The sequence below is a fragment of the Hyalella azteca genome, unplaced genomic scaffold, assembly GCF_000764305.2.
Source record: "Hyalella azteca isolate HAZT.00-mixed unplaced genomic scaffold, Hazt_2.0.2 contig422, whole genome shotgun sequence".
Lineage (NCBI taxonomy): Eukaryota > Metazoa > Arthropoda > Malacostraca > Amphipoda > Hyalellidae > Hyalella > Hyalella azteca.
In genome coordinates this window covers 103818-117356 of record NW_025930774.1, presented here as the reverse complement: position 1 = coordinate 117356, position 13539 = coordinate 103818, and the positions used below count along the sequence as shown (strand labels likewise).

The window sequence follows — 13539 nt, the reverse complement described above, 5'->3', positions numbered from 1 at the left end:
ACTTAAAAATAACTAAAATTGACGTCCAAGGAATGTGTCCATGATGAACGTTGCAGCCACCAAAGAGTGGGGATTTTGTAACATTTCCTTTTCAACATAAATAATAAATTTTTAGGTACCTAGCAGAAAAGAACTTTATGCCCGACTGGCGAAGCAGGCAGGAAATGCTTGCCTCATATGCACTCGTATCTTCCCTCACGACAGTCACTGACCGACTGACAAGACGATAGCCAGTAGACGGCAGCCGAGGAAGGGTCTAAAATGTCGGCGCCATCATGCAGTAAACTAAAATTATTTGCAAGTCCATCACCCATTTAAAAAATTATAGTGGAATTCTGATGTTGAATGAGAACATCGCTATAGAGAGGAATAATTTCCGCACAATTAAATAATGGTAGACAATTAATGCTGACAAGTGTAAAGTACTTCACCTCGGAAAGAACAATGAACAGCAAGATTACAGTATGAGAAGACATGGTTGCAACGAGAGAGTAATGATTGAAAAGTCTAGTGTGGAAAAAGATCTCGGAGTTTATGTCGACAAGGAGCTGAAATTTTCTAAGCATGTTGAAACGCAAGCTAACACATCCAACAAACTTCTTGGACTAATCAGACGCTCATACGAGTTCCTAGATGCAGAAACGATGAAGCAGTTGTTTGTTGCCGTCGTACGCCCGAGTCTAGAGTTTGGAAACGTTGTGTGGTCACCGAGATTCGAAAATGACAGAAATTTAATAGAGAATGTTCAAAGACGTGCAACAAGGATAATTCCAGGCTTGAAGGGCAAGTCCTATGAAGAAAGATTGAAGATTATGAAGCTTCCAAGCCTCAGTTATCGACGTCTGCGTGGGGACCTCATTGAAGTATACAAGTATACTAATGGTTTATACAAGGTCCCCGAAGGATTACTAGAACTTGAAACAAGAACCAACACCGGGGGCCACGGCTATAAACTAAAAAACTGCGCTGCAACTTCTCCACGCGACAAAATTTCTTCTCGCTTCGAATCACTGACATGTGGAACAGCCTTCCCGATGACATCGTTGGCCCCCAAGTATGAACGCGTTCAAGAACAGACTAGATAAAGCTATGGAAAAATATATGTTCAGATTTGAAATGCCTAGCTCCTTATCGAACCCGGTGGAAGTCTAGTAGCTACTTCAAACTATCGCCAGTCATGAAAAGATCCGGTCAAATGACACGAGTTTAGATCTATGAACAAGGCACGAAAAGGAAAAGAATCGGCGACAGCCACATCAGGCCTACACTTCAGCGCCGACATCACTATGTTATGTTATGTTAATATCCTTCTTATGAACATGAGCCGAACACAAAAACCGTAGGTAGCTATAAGCTGATCGAGGGTTGCCAGCTTGTGCCTCCCGTTGGAAGGTTGAGTTCAATGACTGAAGTGAAATTGTCACGCTACTTCTTATGGCTCTTTTGAGTATCTGGAGGAAACCAAGCAAACTTCTAGCTGATTTCTCAGTTAGAAATTTTCTTACTGCTATTAATTGTAGCTAAACTAAAATTATTGAGGTCTGTGCAAACTCTTTTACTCGCTGCTGCATGCAGTTACAATATCACTTACAAATCAAAGGGCCGAAGATTTACATACAATGACCCTTTGTATAACAGTTCAAATTATAACAGTACTATTTAGTTCAAGGAATTTGTCGGGAATAGACAAAATAGCGGATATATCGGAAACAATTGTTATGAATTTAGAAGACGTGAACTTGCACGAAGAATAACCACACGAAGATTTTACATTAGAAAATTAAGTACAAACATCAAAAAACGCGGGGAAAATGACATTTAAAACACCTAGCTCAGAATTCTGAGCCTTTAGGCTATGCATGATATTCAGAACATAACTAATTATCGGCGATTCGCCGCGGTATACTTCGACATTTCCTGTTCGATTAAAATACAATAAAGCATTTTTTGCGCAACTCAATAGCTATTTTCCCTCAATTCTGTACGCATCTGCAAGAAATTCATAACACAAGGACTTATTAGGCAATACGCTGCGAAAGGAATTATTTTACATTTATTTTTCAAAATGAAACTTTCAGTTGCATTAGGTTAGTTTAGGCTAAGATAGATTAGGTTAGATTATTTATTATTATATCATAATGATCTAACTTATCCTTGCTTAACCTACTCCAAGCTCATCTCCAACTCTCAGTTTACCGCTTGAATTTGATTAAATTTAATCCACATTAAATTCATAAATATTTCTTGACATAACTCGAATCCTTGATAGGCCATATGACCTGTCACCATCGATCCTGTCAGTTAATGCAGCAACTGTTTGAACTCATCTTGTACAGAACAATCTAACAATTTTAACCAGTAAATAAAATTTGTATAATTTTTATTGAATGATTTTATTTCAGACTGCGTTCTACATGCTCAATAATTCTCGTTGAAATGCTCAAAAGTTCAAAATTATTTTCTACAAAAATCGTTTGTGTAAATAAATGACACTTTTTCTGCACTTCTAGATTTAAACTTTATGAGACAGTCTAACTGCTGAACGTGTGAAGTTACAAATAGAAGTTAACATTGAGATTAAGCACCAGCACGTTTGTTTATTGTGGTGGCAGACATGAATTGGGTGGACGACAAAGGCTTATAAATAATTATCGCATGCATCAAGACTCGACTCATTGTTGCTTAGGCAACAGCAAGAATGAAAATTAATAACCAAGTTTCTTGTACATGATACTACATGAAAATAATAAATAATGAACAGACTGAAATCCAGACTGAGCAATGGAGGTTGGTAGTTATATCTAATAAAATTTCTTTGCTATCACCTAGCAGTAGGCAACAGCTGAGCTAAAATAGTTCATGACTGTTACGTATATTCGTTTGTCGAAGGATTTGAATACACGATTTTTCGTTTTCATTTTCTTTATAAAATCGGTTTCTGTAAACAAGCAATATACAAAGGTAAAAAATGGTTGTCTAAAATTAGTATTGCACATAAGGCATGATCAAGAATGCCGGCGTTATAATCGTTAGACATCTCGTGGTCTCTCTCGTTGTCTCACGGCTGAGTCGCAGCCAGATTGTTGATGTTGACAGTACATTAATATGTCGAAGTCGTGAAGGTCCCTTGTATCTTTATGACGTGCTCACAGGAATCGTAGCGGCCTCGGTGAGTCTCGGTTTCTCGCGAAAGCCGAAGTTCGAAAGCGGCGAAACCGCTGGCCTCACGGCCTCAGCCGTCACAACGTCAGCAGACAGCAGACCGTACTCGAGACCGTGACTTCAATATAACCTTTTGGCGTGAATTTTTGGCCCCTTATATAGGGAGACGTCACGCACACATAAGCCTAGCAAGGTACTCCGCGACAGTTTCGAGTTACACAAGAGTCAACCCTTTGGTAACCTCGTCCGTTCCAAACTATAAACAAACCCTCGGTCTCACGGTCTCGAGAATATTGGCGTCTTATACAAGCTTTATACAGTTTCAACCCAAATTACTGTAGCCTTCTTAAAACCTGTCCTCAAAGTCTCTACCATACAATAACTTTCATAACTCAAGTTGTTAATTAATTCACCCTCAAACTAAGTTCTATACAGTATAATATAATTCAAATCAGAATTACCGACGCTCTAATCACGGGAGTCAATGGTCAGATTGAATTAAACTGTTCAGTGTTCACACATGTGTCGTTTCTATGACATCCGTTTATTAATTTATTATTAGATGAACTATACGAATTTTCTCTGAGTTCTGATATGTTCTTATTAATGTCCATGAGCTAAAGCAGGAGAATAATATAGTAGTTAGACTGAGAGTAATTAGTAATCATAAATAAAAGGATTACAGGGTGAGGCACGATGATATATTGGATGTTGTAAACTATCTCAGAGACTCGAGTTTTCACACCAGCAGTGCATACCGAAATTATAAAGAGGCAGCATTTTCAGTATCTAGGGATCCAATAAAAAATTGAAGGGAAAATGAGCAATATTCAAATTGTTTTCTTAAAGAAATTTTAACACTAAAAACTTTGGCATTGATTTCTAGCTTCAAGTAAGCTTCTGGGAACGTAGTCCTGTAAAAACCACACAAATAAATTAGGCGTGAGAAGCTACAACACCAATAAATTAGGAACGAATCATATATGAGCCAATAAACAAAAACTGGTAGATCAAGGTCTTCCTGCGGCCAAGTATAAAATTAATTAATTCGTGGAAGTTGTTAATAGACTGGAACATGCCACTAATTAGTCTGTAGTCGAAGTTTGCATGGGATCATAACCACAGAATGAGTAATCAAAATAAGTTATGCAGATATTTGAAAAGTTTGATTAGTATCCTGCGTATTCGAAAAGCCTGGGCGATACGAAATTGGATTTAAAAAGGAAGATCAGTGTCACCTTCATAACTATAACACGCCCAATCCTTAACTATTCAGTTCACTTCTGGTACCTCGGAGCCTACCGCACCGCTGTGCAAGCCTACAGATGAATCAGAACTCGTTTAGTGATAGCAACTGAATGTCTCAAAAAAGGTGGGCGATCTTCCCCTGTTTTCCCATCAGGACTTCGCATGTGCACAATACCTTGCCAGCTCCCTCAGGTCCTTAATAATTAATATTAATTAGGCTTGTACTCAGAACGCAGCGAAGTCTGAGAGCGAGGTTTTCGCGACCATCGTTTGAAATCTTTGATCTGCCTGAAGCTCGGCCAGTCACTACCCTCGAGCTTATACTCTTTGTAATATGATATCATAGCCAGCCCCTTTCTCGCGGCAGTCCAGCGTTGCCAGATGGTATATTTCCATATCAGATTTCGCAAATCTGGTATTTCCAGAAGATGTCTGGTATGAATATTTTAGATCTGGTATATTTGCCTAAATCTGGTATTTTCTGACTTTCTGCAAATTTACTGCATTAAGTTCCACCTCTGAAGTTTGAACTTCCTCCAGCGTTGGCGTGGATTATATAGATTACCTTCAGAGCGGCGCGACTAGAGGTTTCCCGCCATTTTTGGAACCGCAAGTTTACCGCTTGGGTGGTTATAACCCCAATCTAATTGTTAACATTTAACGTAAGTGATTAGTGCAATATAAGCACGAGAGTGATGATCATTGATTGATTACTGATCAGTGATGATATGACCTAGGACGAGTGAGGTTTTTGAACTGATCTCTGCGACGCAAGCTCCACTACTTTGGTGGTTTTGAATTCTACAGTGCCACTTACTTGTTTCAGTGCCACTTGAATTCTAGGGTGCCATTCAATATTTCATTGATCTTCAAAATCATCATCCATTCATAGAACTGGCTGCCTACTGCATCACTTGTCTACTTTGACCTGTCTCCAATGCATTCGTGGAGTGTTTTCACAAGTCATCTATGTGAAAAACAAGCAACGAAATAAATTTCAACTAAGGTACTGAAGTCCGTTATTCGGACCTACTCAACCGCAACAAGTGATCACACCCGAAATGTTAGATAAAGGCAATACGAAATAAGCAAAAGGAAGCGAATACGAAAATAAGCAAATACGAAAATAAGCAAAAGGAAGATGACCTGTTTCCGTGGCCTGCTCATGTTGAGTGAAGGGGGAGAAGTGCCACACTGTGATAAAAAAGGAAAAAGTGTCAATGTAATCAAACGCAGGAAAAGAAAAGTGTCAAAATGTTCCAAACAGAGGGATAAAATATAACGTGTTCAATTTGGCTAATTATCGTCAAGCCAGGAAAATGCACAGTACATATAATTTTTTTATTTTTCTGACGAATAATTTCATTAAATTTGGAGGTAATCGTCTGTTTTGAACAATAGAATTTCTGGTATTCTGAGCTAGGCAATCTGGTATTCACGTCAAGAAAAAAGCTGGCAACACTGCGTGGCACCTGGTCACTTTCAGGTGGCCGAGGAATGGCCAACGGTCGGCTATAACTAATTGGTCTAGGCCGACCACTGGCCACGTATGATTCCTCGCCCCTCATTGAGTTCGCCTTTACCATGCCGCCCGTCGTGAACTGACAGTCGAGTAATTTACGACTTCTATTTCCCCTCATACTTCCACAACGCCTCCATTTGAGCAGCTAGTATGCGGGATTTTCCTTCCGCGAATCAGCAGGCTCGATCATAACTATTTTTTGAGAAATAATATTTACAACAAGTAGGCTGATCAAGGAATGCCGAGTATACCATTCAATGGAGAATAAAAATTACAACCCGTTTACGTCTCGAAAAAAGTATAAAAGTAGCAGACTTGATGAACAATAGTATTCAAAGTTTCTTGAAATATCCTCTCATTAAAACTTTTAATACAGAATTTATATATTTTTGTTACTGGTCGCCGCTTATAAATAAATAGCCGGGTAAGCATTGAAAAATCCATATTGACATCTATTTACGAGTGGAGTAAAGTCTATTCTAATTTGCGATGTAACGCATAGGGAAGAGCCAAGCCTGTTCGAAGCCTCTCGGTTCTCAATCAGGGCCTTAAACCTCATTTCACATCGTTTCTGCTCCGTCTGCAGACAGACCTATCAAAGCTACTCTCCAGTCTAGATTTAGTCTTTTTGTGGTCCCTCTTCGGCGGGTTCATATGCGGAAGCTAAAAGGACTTTCTGCTGAGAATCCGAATCCGCTGAGATCAACAGGGTTCTGGTTGCTCAGCTGCCACCCGCTGTCTCTTATATTGGAGCTTCGCTTTCCTGACCCACCGCTCAGTGCTGAACTAGTTTTGTTTGGGTCACTACAGTTCCCTGGGAGCTAACACCTTTTGCCACGGCATTCAGCACCTCCTTTGATCGACAGTCCCGTGAAGGCGATGGCCTATTTGGCCGCTCTTCCTTCTTGCGCGTATTTCCTTCTCTTCCGTCGTCCTTTGACTCCACCTGAGCCGTCCCTCCGCACGCACATGAGCATCGACGCAAAAAATCAACCAAGGCGTGCAATCGAGAATGATGTATCACCGTCAAATGGTCCTTAAGCTACACTACAGATCGGTGCTGTCGAAGGCTATGTTGACGGAGCCCTTTGTGACGCGGGTGTTGAGTCTCTGCGCCTCTCGAGTGAGTCGCACGGCTTCGTTGAGTCGTTGACGGGCCACGGGACAACCTGGGCCCCATTGGTGATGGTGCTTTAGGATGTCGCGTCCCCTCTGGAGGAGGAATACAAGACCGTGGGGATGAGTGGAGGTAGGCATTTGTGCACTGTGGAAATTTGAGCGTTTGCCTTAGGACGCAGAGTGACGTAAACGCTCTGAAAATGTCTCTTTTGGTATTTTTACCGTGAAAGATGGAATATTTATTGCTGAAGAAAAGCTGTACTGAAATAGTTTATTGATTTTCATAAAAATTCAAACTCGTTGTAATTGCTAAAAACCGCTTTGGTGGTGTTCAGTCTTTGCCTGAAGTTCACCAACTCGTCCCTGTTTAGCCTTTATCCCTGTCGTTTGGGCTTCTGATTCTGTCTCCATTCCAGTGAAGCTTTTCCAGTCATGACCTTATTCCATTAAAGCCATTTCAATCAAGACCTATTTCCATCAAAGCCATTCCCGGCATGACCTCATTCCATTAAAGTTGTTCCAATCATGGCCTCGATCCATTGAAGTTATTCAAATTAAGGCCGCATTTAAGTGAAGCTGGGATAGTCATGACATTTATTGGAAGCTATTTCAATCATGGCAGCATTCCACTGAAAATTTTCTTATTAGTATTTCATTAAAACTGTCAGTGATGTATCAGCTTACATGCTGAGATGGGATTTAATCAATATTATGGACTTGACTGTTTTCATTACCGATGTATTCTCTCTAACGTCTCGGACGTTGAGATGACAATCACATGACAACTCTAAACAATGTCTCTCCTTAGAGAAGAAGCATCATGTTTGTTATGGACAGTGTGCTCTAATGGAAGGGGAACAGATGGCAGCAGCCGCCTGTCACGATCATAAACTGGAACACTCACTGTCAATGAAGTACGCCGGCCAGACAGTCAAAAGGATTAGCTACGTATTCGTTTCAAATTTACTGACATTGATACTGATTTAACCCCCTCTGTCTGTGTTAGAAGACATGCATGGAAATGAGATGATAATCAATCACAATAGCAATAACAATGTGTCCTCTGGTATCGATTAAAATACATCGATGTGATGGAAAGAAAGAGCATACATTGATGGGATGGAAAGAAAGATCATACATCTATGTGATGGAAAATCATTAGTTAATTCCCGTGAACATATTTAGATGAGCTCATTCCAGCGCTTACTCCGTTCCAGACGAGCTCCATGACGTGCACAAGAGCAACAATGACGAGGGGGGCGAGGGTGACGAGGGGGGCGGCAGCGCCCAACACCAGCGCCCACACGGGGTAGTGGATGGTGCCGGCGTACAGCGGCCAACGCCACTGCAGCAAGGAACCCACGAACACCACCTGCGGTAGGTGGAGTTAGTTACCTTATGCCTTCAACAGAACTTGCGGTAGGTTATGGTAGTTACTTAAGCTCACAAATACTACTACCACGTGCAGCAGGTGGTGTAACCTGGACATCTCAGACGTGTGCAACTAGTGTTACTTGGATTCGTTATCTCACGTGCGCTAGGTGGCGCGGCATGTGTGGGGCTACCTTTAAAACTAAGCAGTATGTGTGGCATGTGGATATTAGGGTGGTCGAGAATTTGCAAAAAGTTTTTTCCTTCCCAATGCATCACTTTGTTTAGTGAGATAAGAAACATTTTCTGTCATTTTTGAATCAGATAGGGATGTGTTTAGGGGAAAGGGGACTGAAGTTTGCTTCATTTTCCGTTGGTGAGAAACAAGGGTTGGACGGTATAATTATTCCCTGATCTCATTTTCATAGATGACAACAAAGAAGAAGATCACTTGCTGCAGAATAACGAGAAAAAGCTATGGATGCAAATTTTACTTCTTTGTATATAGAATTGAGTTCTTTCTAATCACCGTACACGAGGCACACAAGCCTTGCGGATGTCATTTGTTATTCCACCCGCGACGTCACCTTGGCTCATGTTGTAGCGGGAGAACTAAGCTCCATACATCAAAGTTACTGTGTCTCTGCAAGCGGGCCCTAAGGTGCGAGGATTAATTAAAATAGATCAGTAAACTTTCTAGGGCCATAAGGTTTACTTAAATTTCATGGAAAACCGGCATCCACGACATAAGATTTTCACTAAATGCATATAGGTTTACGAAAACAGACATTATATGGACATTAAATACAGATATTTACAGTCATTACAACGTGCGGTAGGTCAGGCGAAGGTAGGCTGCCTACTCGCAATGAGCTGCTTCCCGAGTAAACTACCTATGCATACTTCTTCTCTTCAGTCTTCGGTAGAGAGGTGCGGCGGGCTAAAGAAAACTGCAGCGCGGCCAAGGCTGGTCCGCTACAATGTGACGTCACCTTGGCTCGTGTGACGTCACCTTGGCTCTTGTGTCAAACTGATTTGTAACACCGGTTTTGCTGAAAATATGACTAGTTGCCTGCAGTAAATAATTTTTTGGGGCTATTTTGATAAGGTCAGTTTTTTAATGCTTTCAGAGATGCCATACAAACAATGTATAGATCTATACTATTTACTTTTTGTGCCCACAGTTACGTCACTCTAGAGATGCGCAGGACTGCGAAAAATCGTCATCGCCGTACGTGGGTCAACCTTACAGGGTCCGTCATATTTATTATATATTATTGATCATATTATCAATAGATCGTCATGTTAAATAATATTATATTATTTCTCAGTGAAACAAACAGGTTCATTGTTTTTTTATTGAATGAGCTTGTAGCCAAGAATTACCTAAACAATTCTCAGATATATTTATTCAATATAACCACCCTTATTTTTAATGACGGCCTCCAATCTACGCGGGAAAGCTTCACAGGAGACACGCAGAATTTCTTGAGGGATCAAGTCCCATTCTCATGTCAATTTAGATTTCAAACTATCCAAAGAATCATGAGGTGTTCTGCAGACCCTACTCTCTAAAATAGCTCTTATAAAAAAGTCGAGAGGATTCAAATCAGGGCTTCTTGAAGGTCATTCATTTTTGCTAATGAACGCTGGGATGTGACCTGAATCCAGTTTTGGGTCATGTTCTAGCCATGTGATGGAGCAGTCTTTTTGAAAACTCCACGGTGAGCCGTTGAAGTGTTTACGGGCCCCAGGTAACAACACACCTTCCAAAATGTATCGCTGACTGTTCAATTTCACTCCTGAAGGGACAAAAACGAGTGGGGACGTCCTAGTGGCGGTTACCGCGGCCCAAACCATCACGGACATGGGATTTTGACGCCATGTTGCTGTTCTCGTCACTGAACACCAAGTTTGGCAGCGTGCCATCCTCAATGAGATCCAGAATGTGCTGGCATCTTTCGAGCCTCATTCGTTCATGACGGTCTGTTAGTTCATGCCTTGTTTGCATCTTGTAAGGGGAGGTTTTGAGGTCATCTTTGACTTTGAGGACTCTACGCATTGATGTCTGACTGACTCCTGCTTCTGCAGCCAATTTTGCAGCTGAGCGACAAGGGTTTCTCCTCAACTTATCTCTCGTGTTTTTGACCAATTGTTTTGTTCGGACACTTCGTTTCCTTCCTTGATCAGGTCAATTGCATGTTTCACCAGTTTCTTTGATTTTTTTACCACCTTCCACATAGTTTCACGACGAATTTGGAGCTCTTTTGCAATAACTGAATTACTCTCACCATTTTCATGAAGGGTTACAATTGCATTTCTATCTACTGCCATAAATAATAGTAAATTCAGACACCTTAGACTTCTGCAATATAAAATAGATGAATTAATAGATGATATTAAGCTCCATTATTAAGGAAAATTCTCCTAGAAACCAATTTATTTTTATATAGCAAACATCCGTAGCCATAAATATGGCGGACCCTGTATATTAGTTCAACCATGCACAAGCTCAACCTGCGGCGGCAAGTGAGTTAATTGGGTCCTCAAGACTTCACAAATAGTTTTTAAGAATTTGGCTCACAAATGAGAGAGATTTCATTCGTCGAGGGAAGAAATGTGTAATGCCACAATGGTCGCATTTACTGTTAAAACTAGTCCCATGCCGGCTAATTGAGTTACTTCCGCTACCACTAGTTCTACTTTCGTCACTAGTTATACAACCACTACCTCTAATCACAGTACCATCAGCTGTTCGAATAACTACAAGGGCCAGTGCCACTATCCCACCACGTATACAAATGCCAGTTTTCATATTATCACGATCACGAATGTCAGTACACGATTCCAGTGCCACTATTTACACAGTCACTCTTACCACTACCACTAGAACTTTTGCCATTATTCCCAAGATCACCATTGCTAGTGTTCCCAAACCACGAGTTTCGGGGCAACTATTCTCTTCAACACTATTTCCCTTAATCCCAGTACTACCAGCGCTACCATATCCACTACCGCCAATATATACCGCTATTCCCAGCAGGGCCAGCACCAATATACCCAATGTCACCAGCACCAGCGCCATTATACCCACTACCACCAGTACCCATATTCCCATTACCGTCAGCGTCACTATACCCACTACCACCACTGCCCCTATTCCCATTACCATCGTTGGCACCCACCAGCAGCGTGACAGGAGCGATGCAGGCCCAGGCAACGCGCATGAGGACGGACGGGCGGAAGCCCAGCATGAACTCGATCATGTCACTGAAACTGATCGGGATACAGAGTCATTATCACAGTATTATTGCTTGAACTAGTCACGCTTTCAAAATATTCTTATTGTTTCAAAATTTGATCCTAGTTTTCAAGTAAGATCATCCTAGAAGTTCATCGTTCAAGATTTAGCTTTTGTCATCAACATAAGATAAATCTTGAAGGAGGTTGAAAATGTACACCACGCGAGCAAATCAATCACATCTTGTCTCAAAACAATTTGCTGATTAGTCACCCACCGTTGACTCTCTTGCTAACTCGTTACCTGTTAGTGATTCAGTTGTTGATTCATCACCCACTAATAACTCACTTGTTGACACCAAACACCCAGTGGACGGTGACGCAGGTGAAGAAGCCTGCCATCAAACTGCCAATGCCGAACTTGAAGACGTCGATAAGGTAGAAGACATACTGCCCTTTCTGTTGAAGAATTTTACGTCATATAACCCGAATCCATTCTGCGCCCTACATCAGCAGAAATCTTATGTTTATGTTTGTTAAAGCTTCTTTATGTGTTAAATGTTAAAAGCTTGGCACAGGAAATATATAGGGACTGTTTGGTCTCGAAATTCACGATACTAATCGTGTTAGGATATTACCTGGAACTGAAAATTTATTCTTAGTGGGAGACAAGTAGGTCATTGCACAACTAGGAAGAAGAAATTTGATTCAGACATTAAAGTTAGGTTATTAACTTGCATCTATAAAATTGATTTAAAAGACGTTCATCTTACATGGACGGTTTTTTTTATGTATATGCGGGTTTTCAGCGAGTGTTTCCTTAATTAACATGCATGACGTTGATTTTTACTAACGGCATTCGGGATCATGAAATTGCATGGATTATTGAACCCGGTCAACTTCAGGTTAATATTCTACTGTCTTATACAATATATCTCAGCCCAGAAATCACCTACAATTTTATTTGTTCACACTACTACCGTCTACGCTTAATATGTCAATTTCAACACATTCAAAGTTGGATATCCTGCAAGATCATACAAGGGCCGGGATTTAAAATGTTCCTGGAAAACAATAGTTTGACAAACGGTCAAAGTCAGAAAGTCCGTTTTGAACCAATCTTCTATCTAGGTCAATACATTTCTGTAAATGCTTAAACGAGCCTTCAAGTCCATCATAGTCATGTGATTTGAACCATGTTTAGAGTAGGAATTACGACTGTTAAGTAGTATGTGATGCGAATAGCAAGGTATAGGGCAAAGTGGTTAATTATTGTTCCTGTTGATGGGGGGAAAACTTTGTGTCGTTTAGGGTAAATATCAGAGCGACGCTGCGTTGCGGGTTGAGGGGTATTTAATTAAGAGACTGCATCAAGGCGGTCAGCAGCGACAGTCGCCTATGGCGTTTCTTAACTGTGAATTCGTCCAATAACTCCTTCATAAATTGGATACAAGTCTGAAATTTGGAATGTTATCCTGGATAACTATTTTCAATTTGCAGACATTAAGGTAAACTTTTTATTTCAACTGTTTTCAGGATGGATAAAATTTTACTCCGCGATGTTCGTAAAGCGCTCGACTTTTCTACCATTTTCTCAACGTCCTCAGGTTTTACTATTTGCTCTTCATTGACCGGTATACCATGCATTTCTAAATCAGAATTCATTGCAGTAGATATATGCAAGCTGATTCACTAGAAAATTCTTGTGAAACTTCCGTAGATTATATTTTATCACGCGATTTCTGCTTCCAGTATCCTACAGTGAAGGAGCCAAATCATGCACAATGGTTTATGAGCGAAGCGCAAAGATCATAAATTAATCGCCAACCGCTGTCGAGTGGTTTCAGCCCCTCCTCCTCCACCCCGGACCGTCAATG

At 40.8% G+C, this 13539-nt stretch overlaps 1 protein-coding gene across 1 annotated transcript; it reads right to left on the bottom strand.

Moving 5' to 3' along the window:
* Nucleotides 1-6463: 6463 nt before the first annotated feature.
* On the bottom strand, nucleotides 6464-12205 carry LOC108666721 (sodium- and chloride-dependent taurine transporter-like). Its single transcript, XM_018153636.2, has 4 exons — nucleotides 12012-12205; nucleotides 11608-11698; nucleotides 8259-8423; nucleotides 6464-7144 (listed from the first exon to the last, which is right to left on the bottom strand). The coding sequence occupies exons 1-4, from the start codon at nucleotides 12062-12064 to the stop codon at nucleotides 6980-6982; spliced, it is 474 nt and encodes a 157-aa protein (XP_018009125.1). The 5' UTR covers nucleotides 12065-12205; the 3' UTR covers nucleotides 6464-6979.
* Between the last annotated feature and the right edge of the window lie 1334 nt (nucleotides 12206-13539).

Coding starts and splice junctions, on each gene's coding strand:
- LOC108666721 (XM_018153636.2), bottom strand. CDS start 12,064: ATGGCAGGCTTCTTCACCTGCGTCACCGTCCACTGGGTGTTTGGTGTC. Junction 8,424..11,607: donor TCGCTCCTGTCACGCTGCTG/GTGGGTGCCAAC, acceptor CACCTACCGCAG/GTGGTGTTCGTGGGTTCCTT. Junction 7,145..8,258: donor TGGAGCTCGTCTGGAACGGA/GTAAGCGCTGGA, acceptor TTCCTCCTCCAG/AGGGGACGCGACATCCTAAA.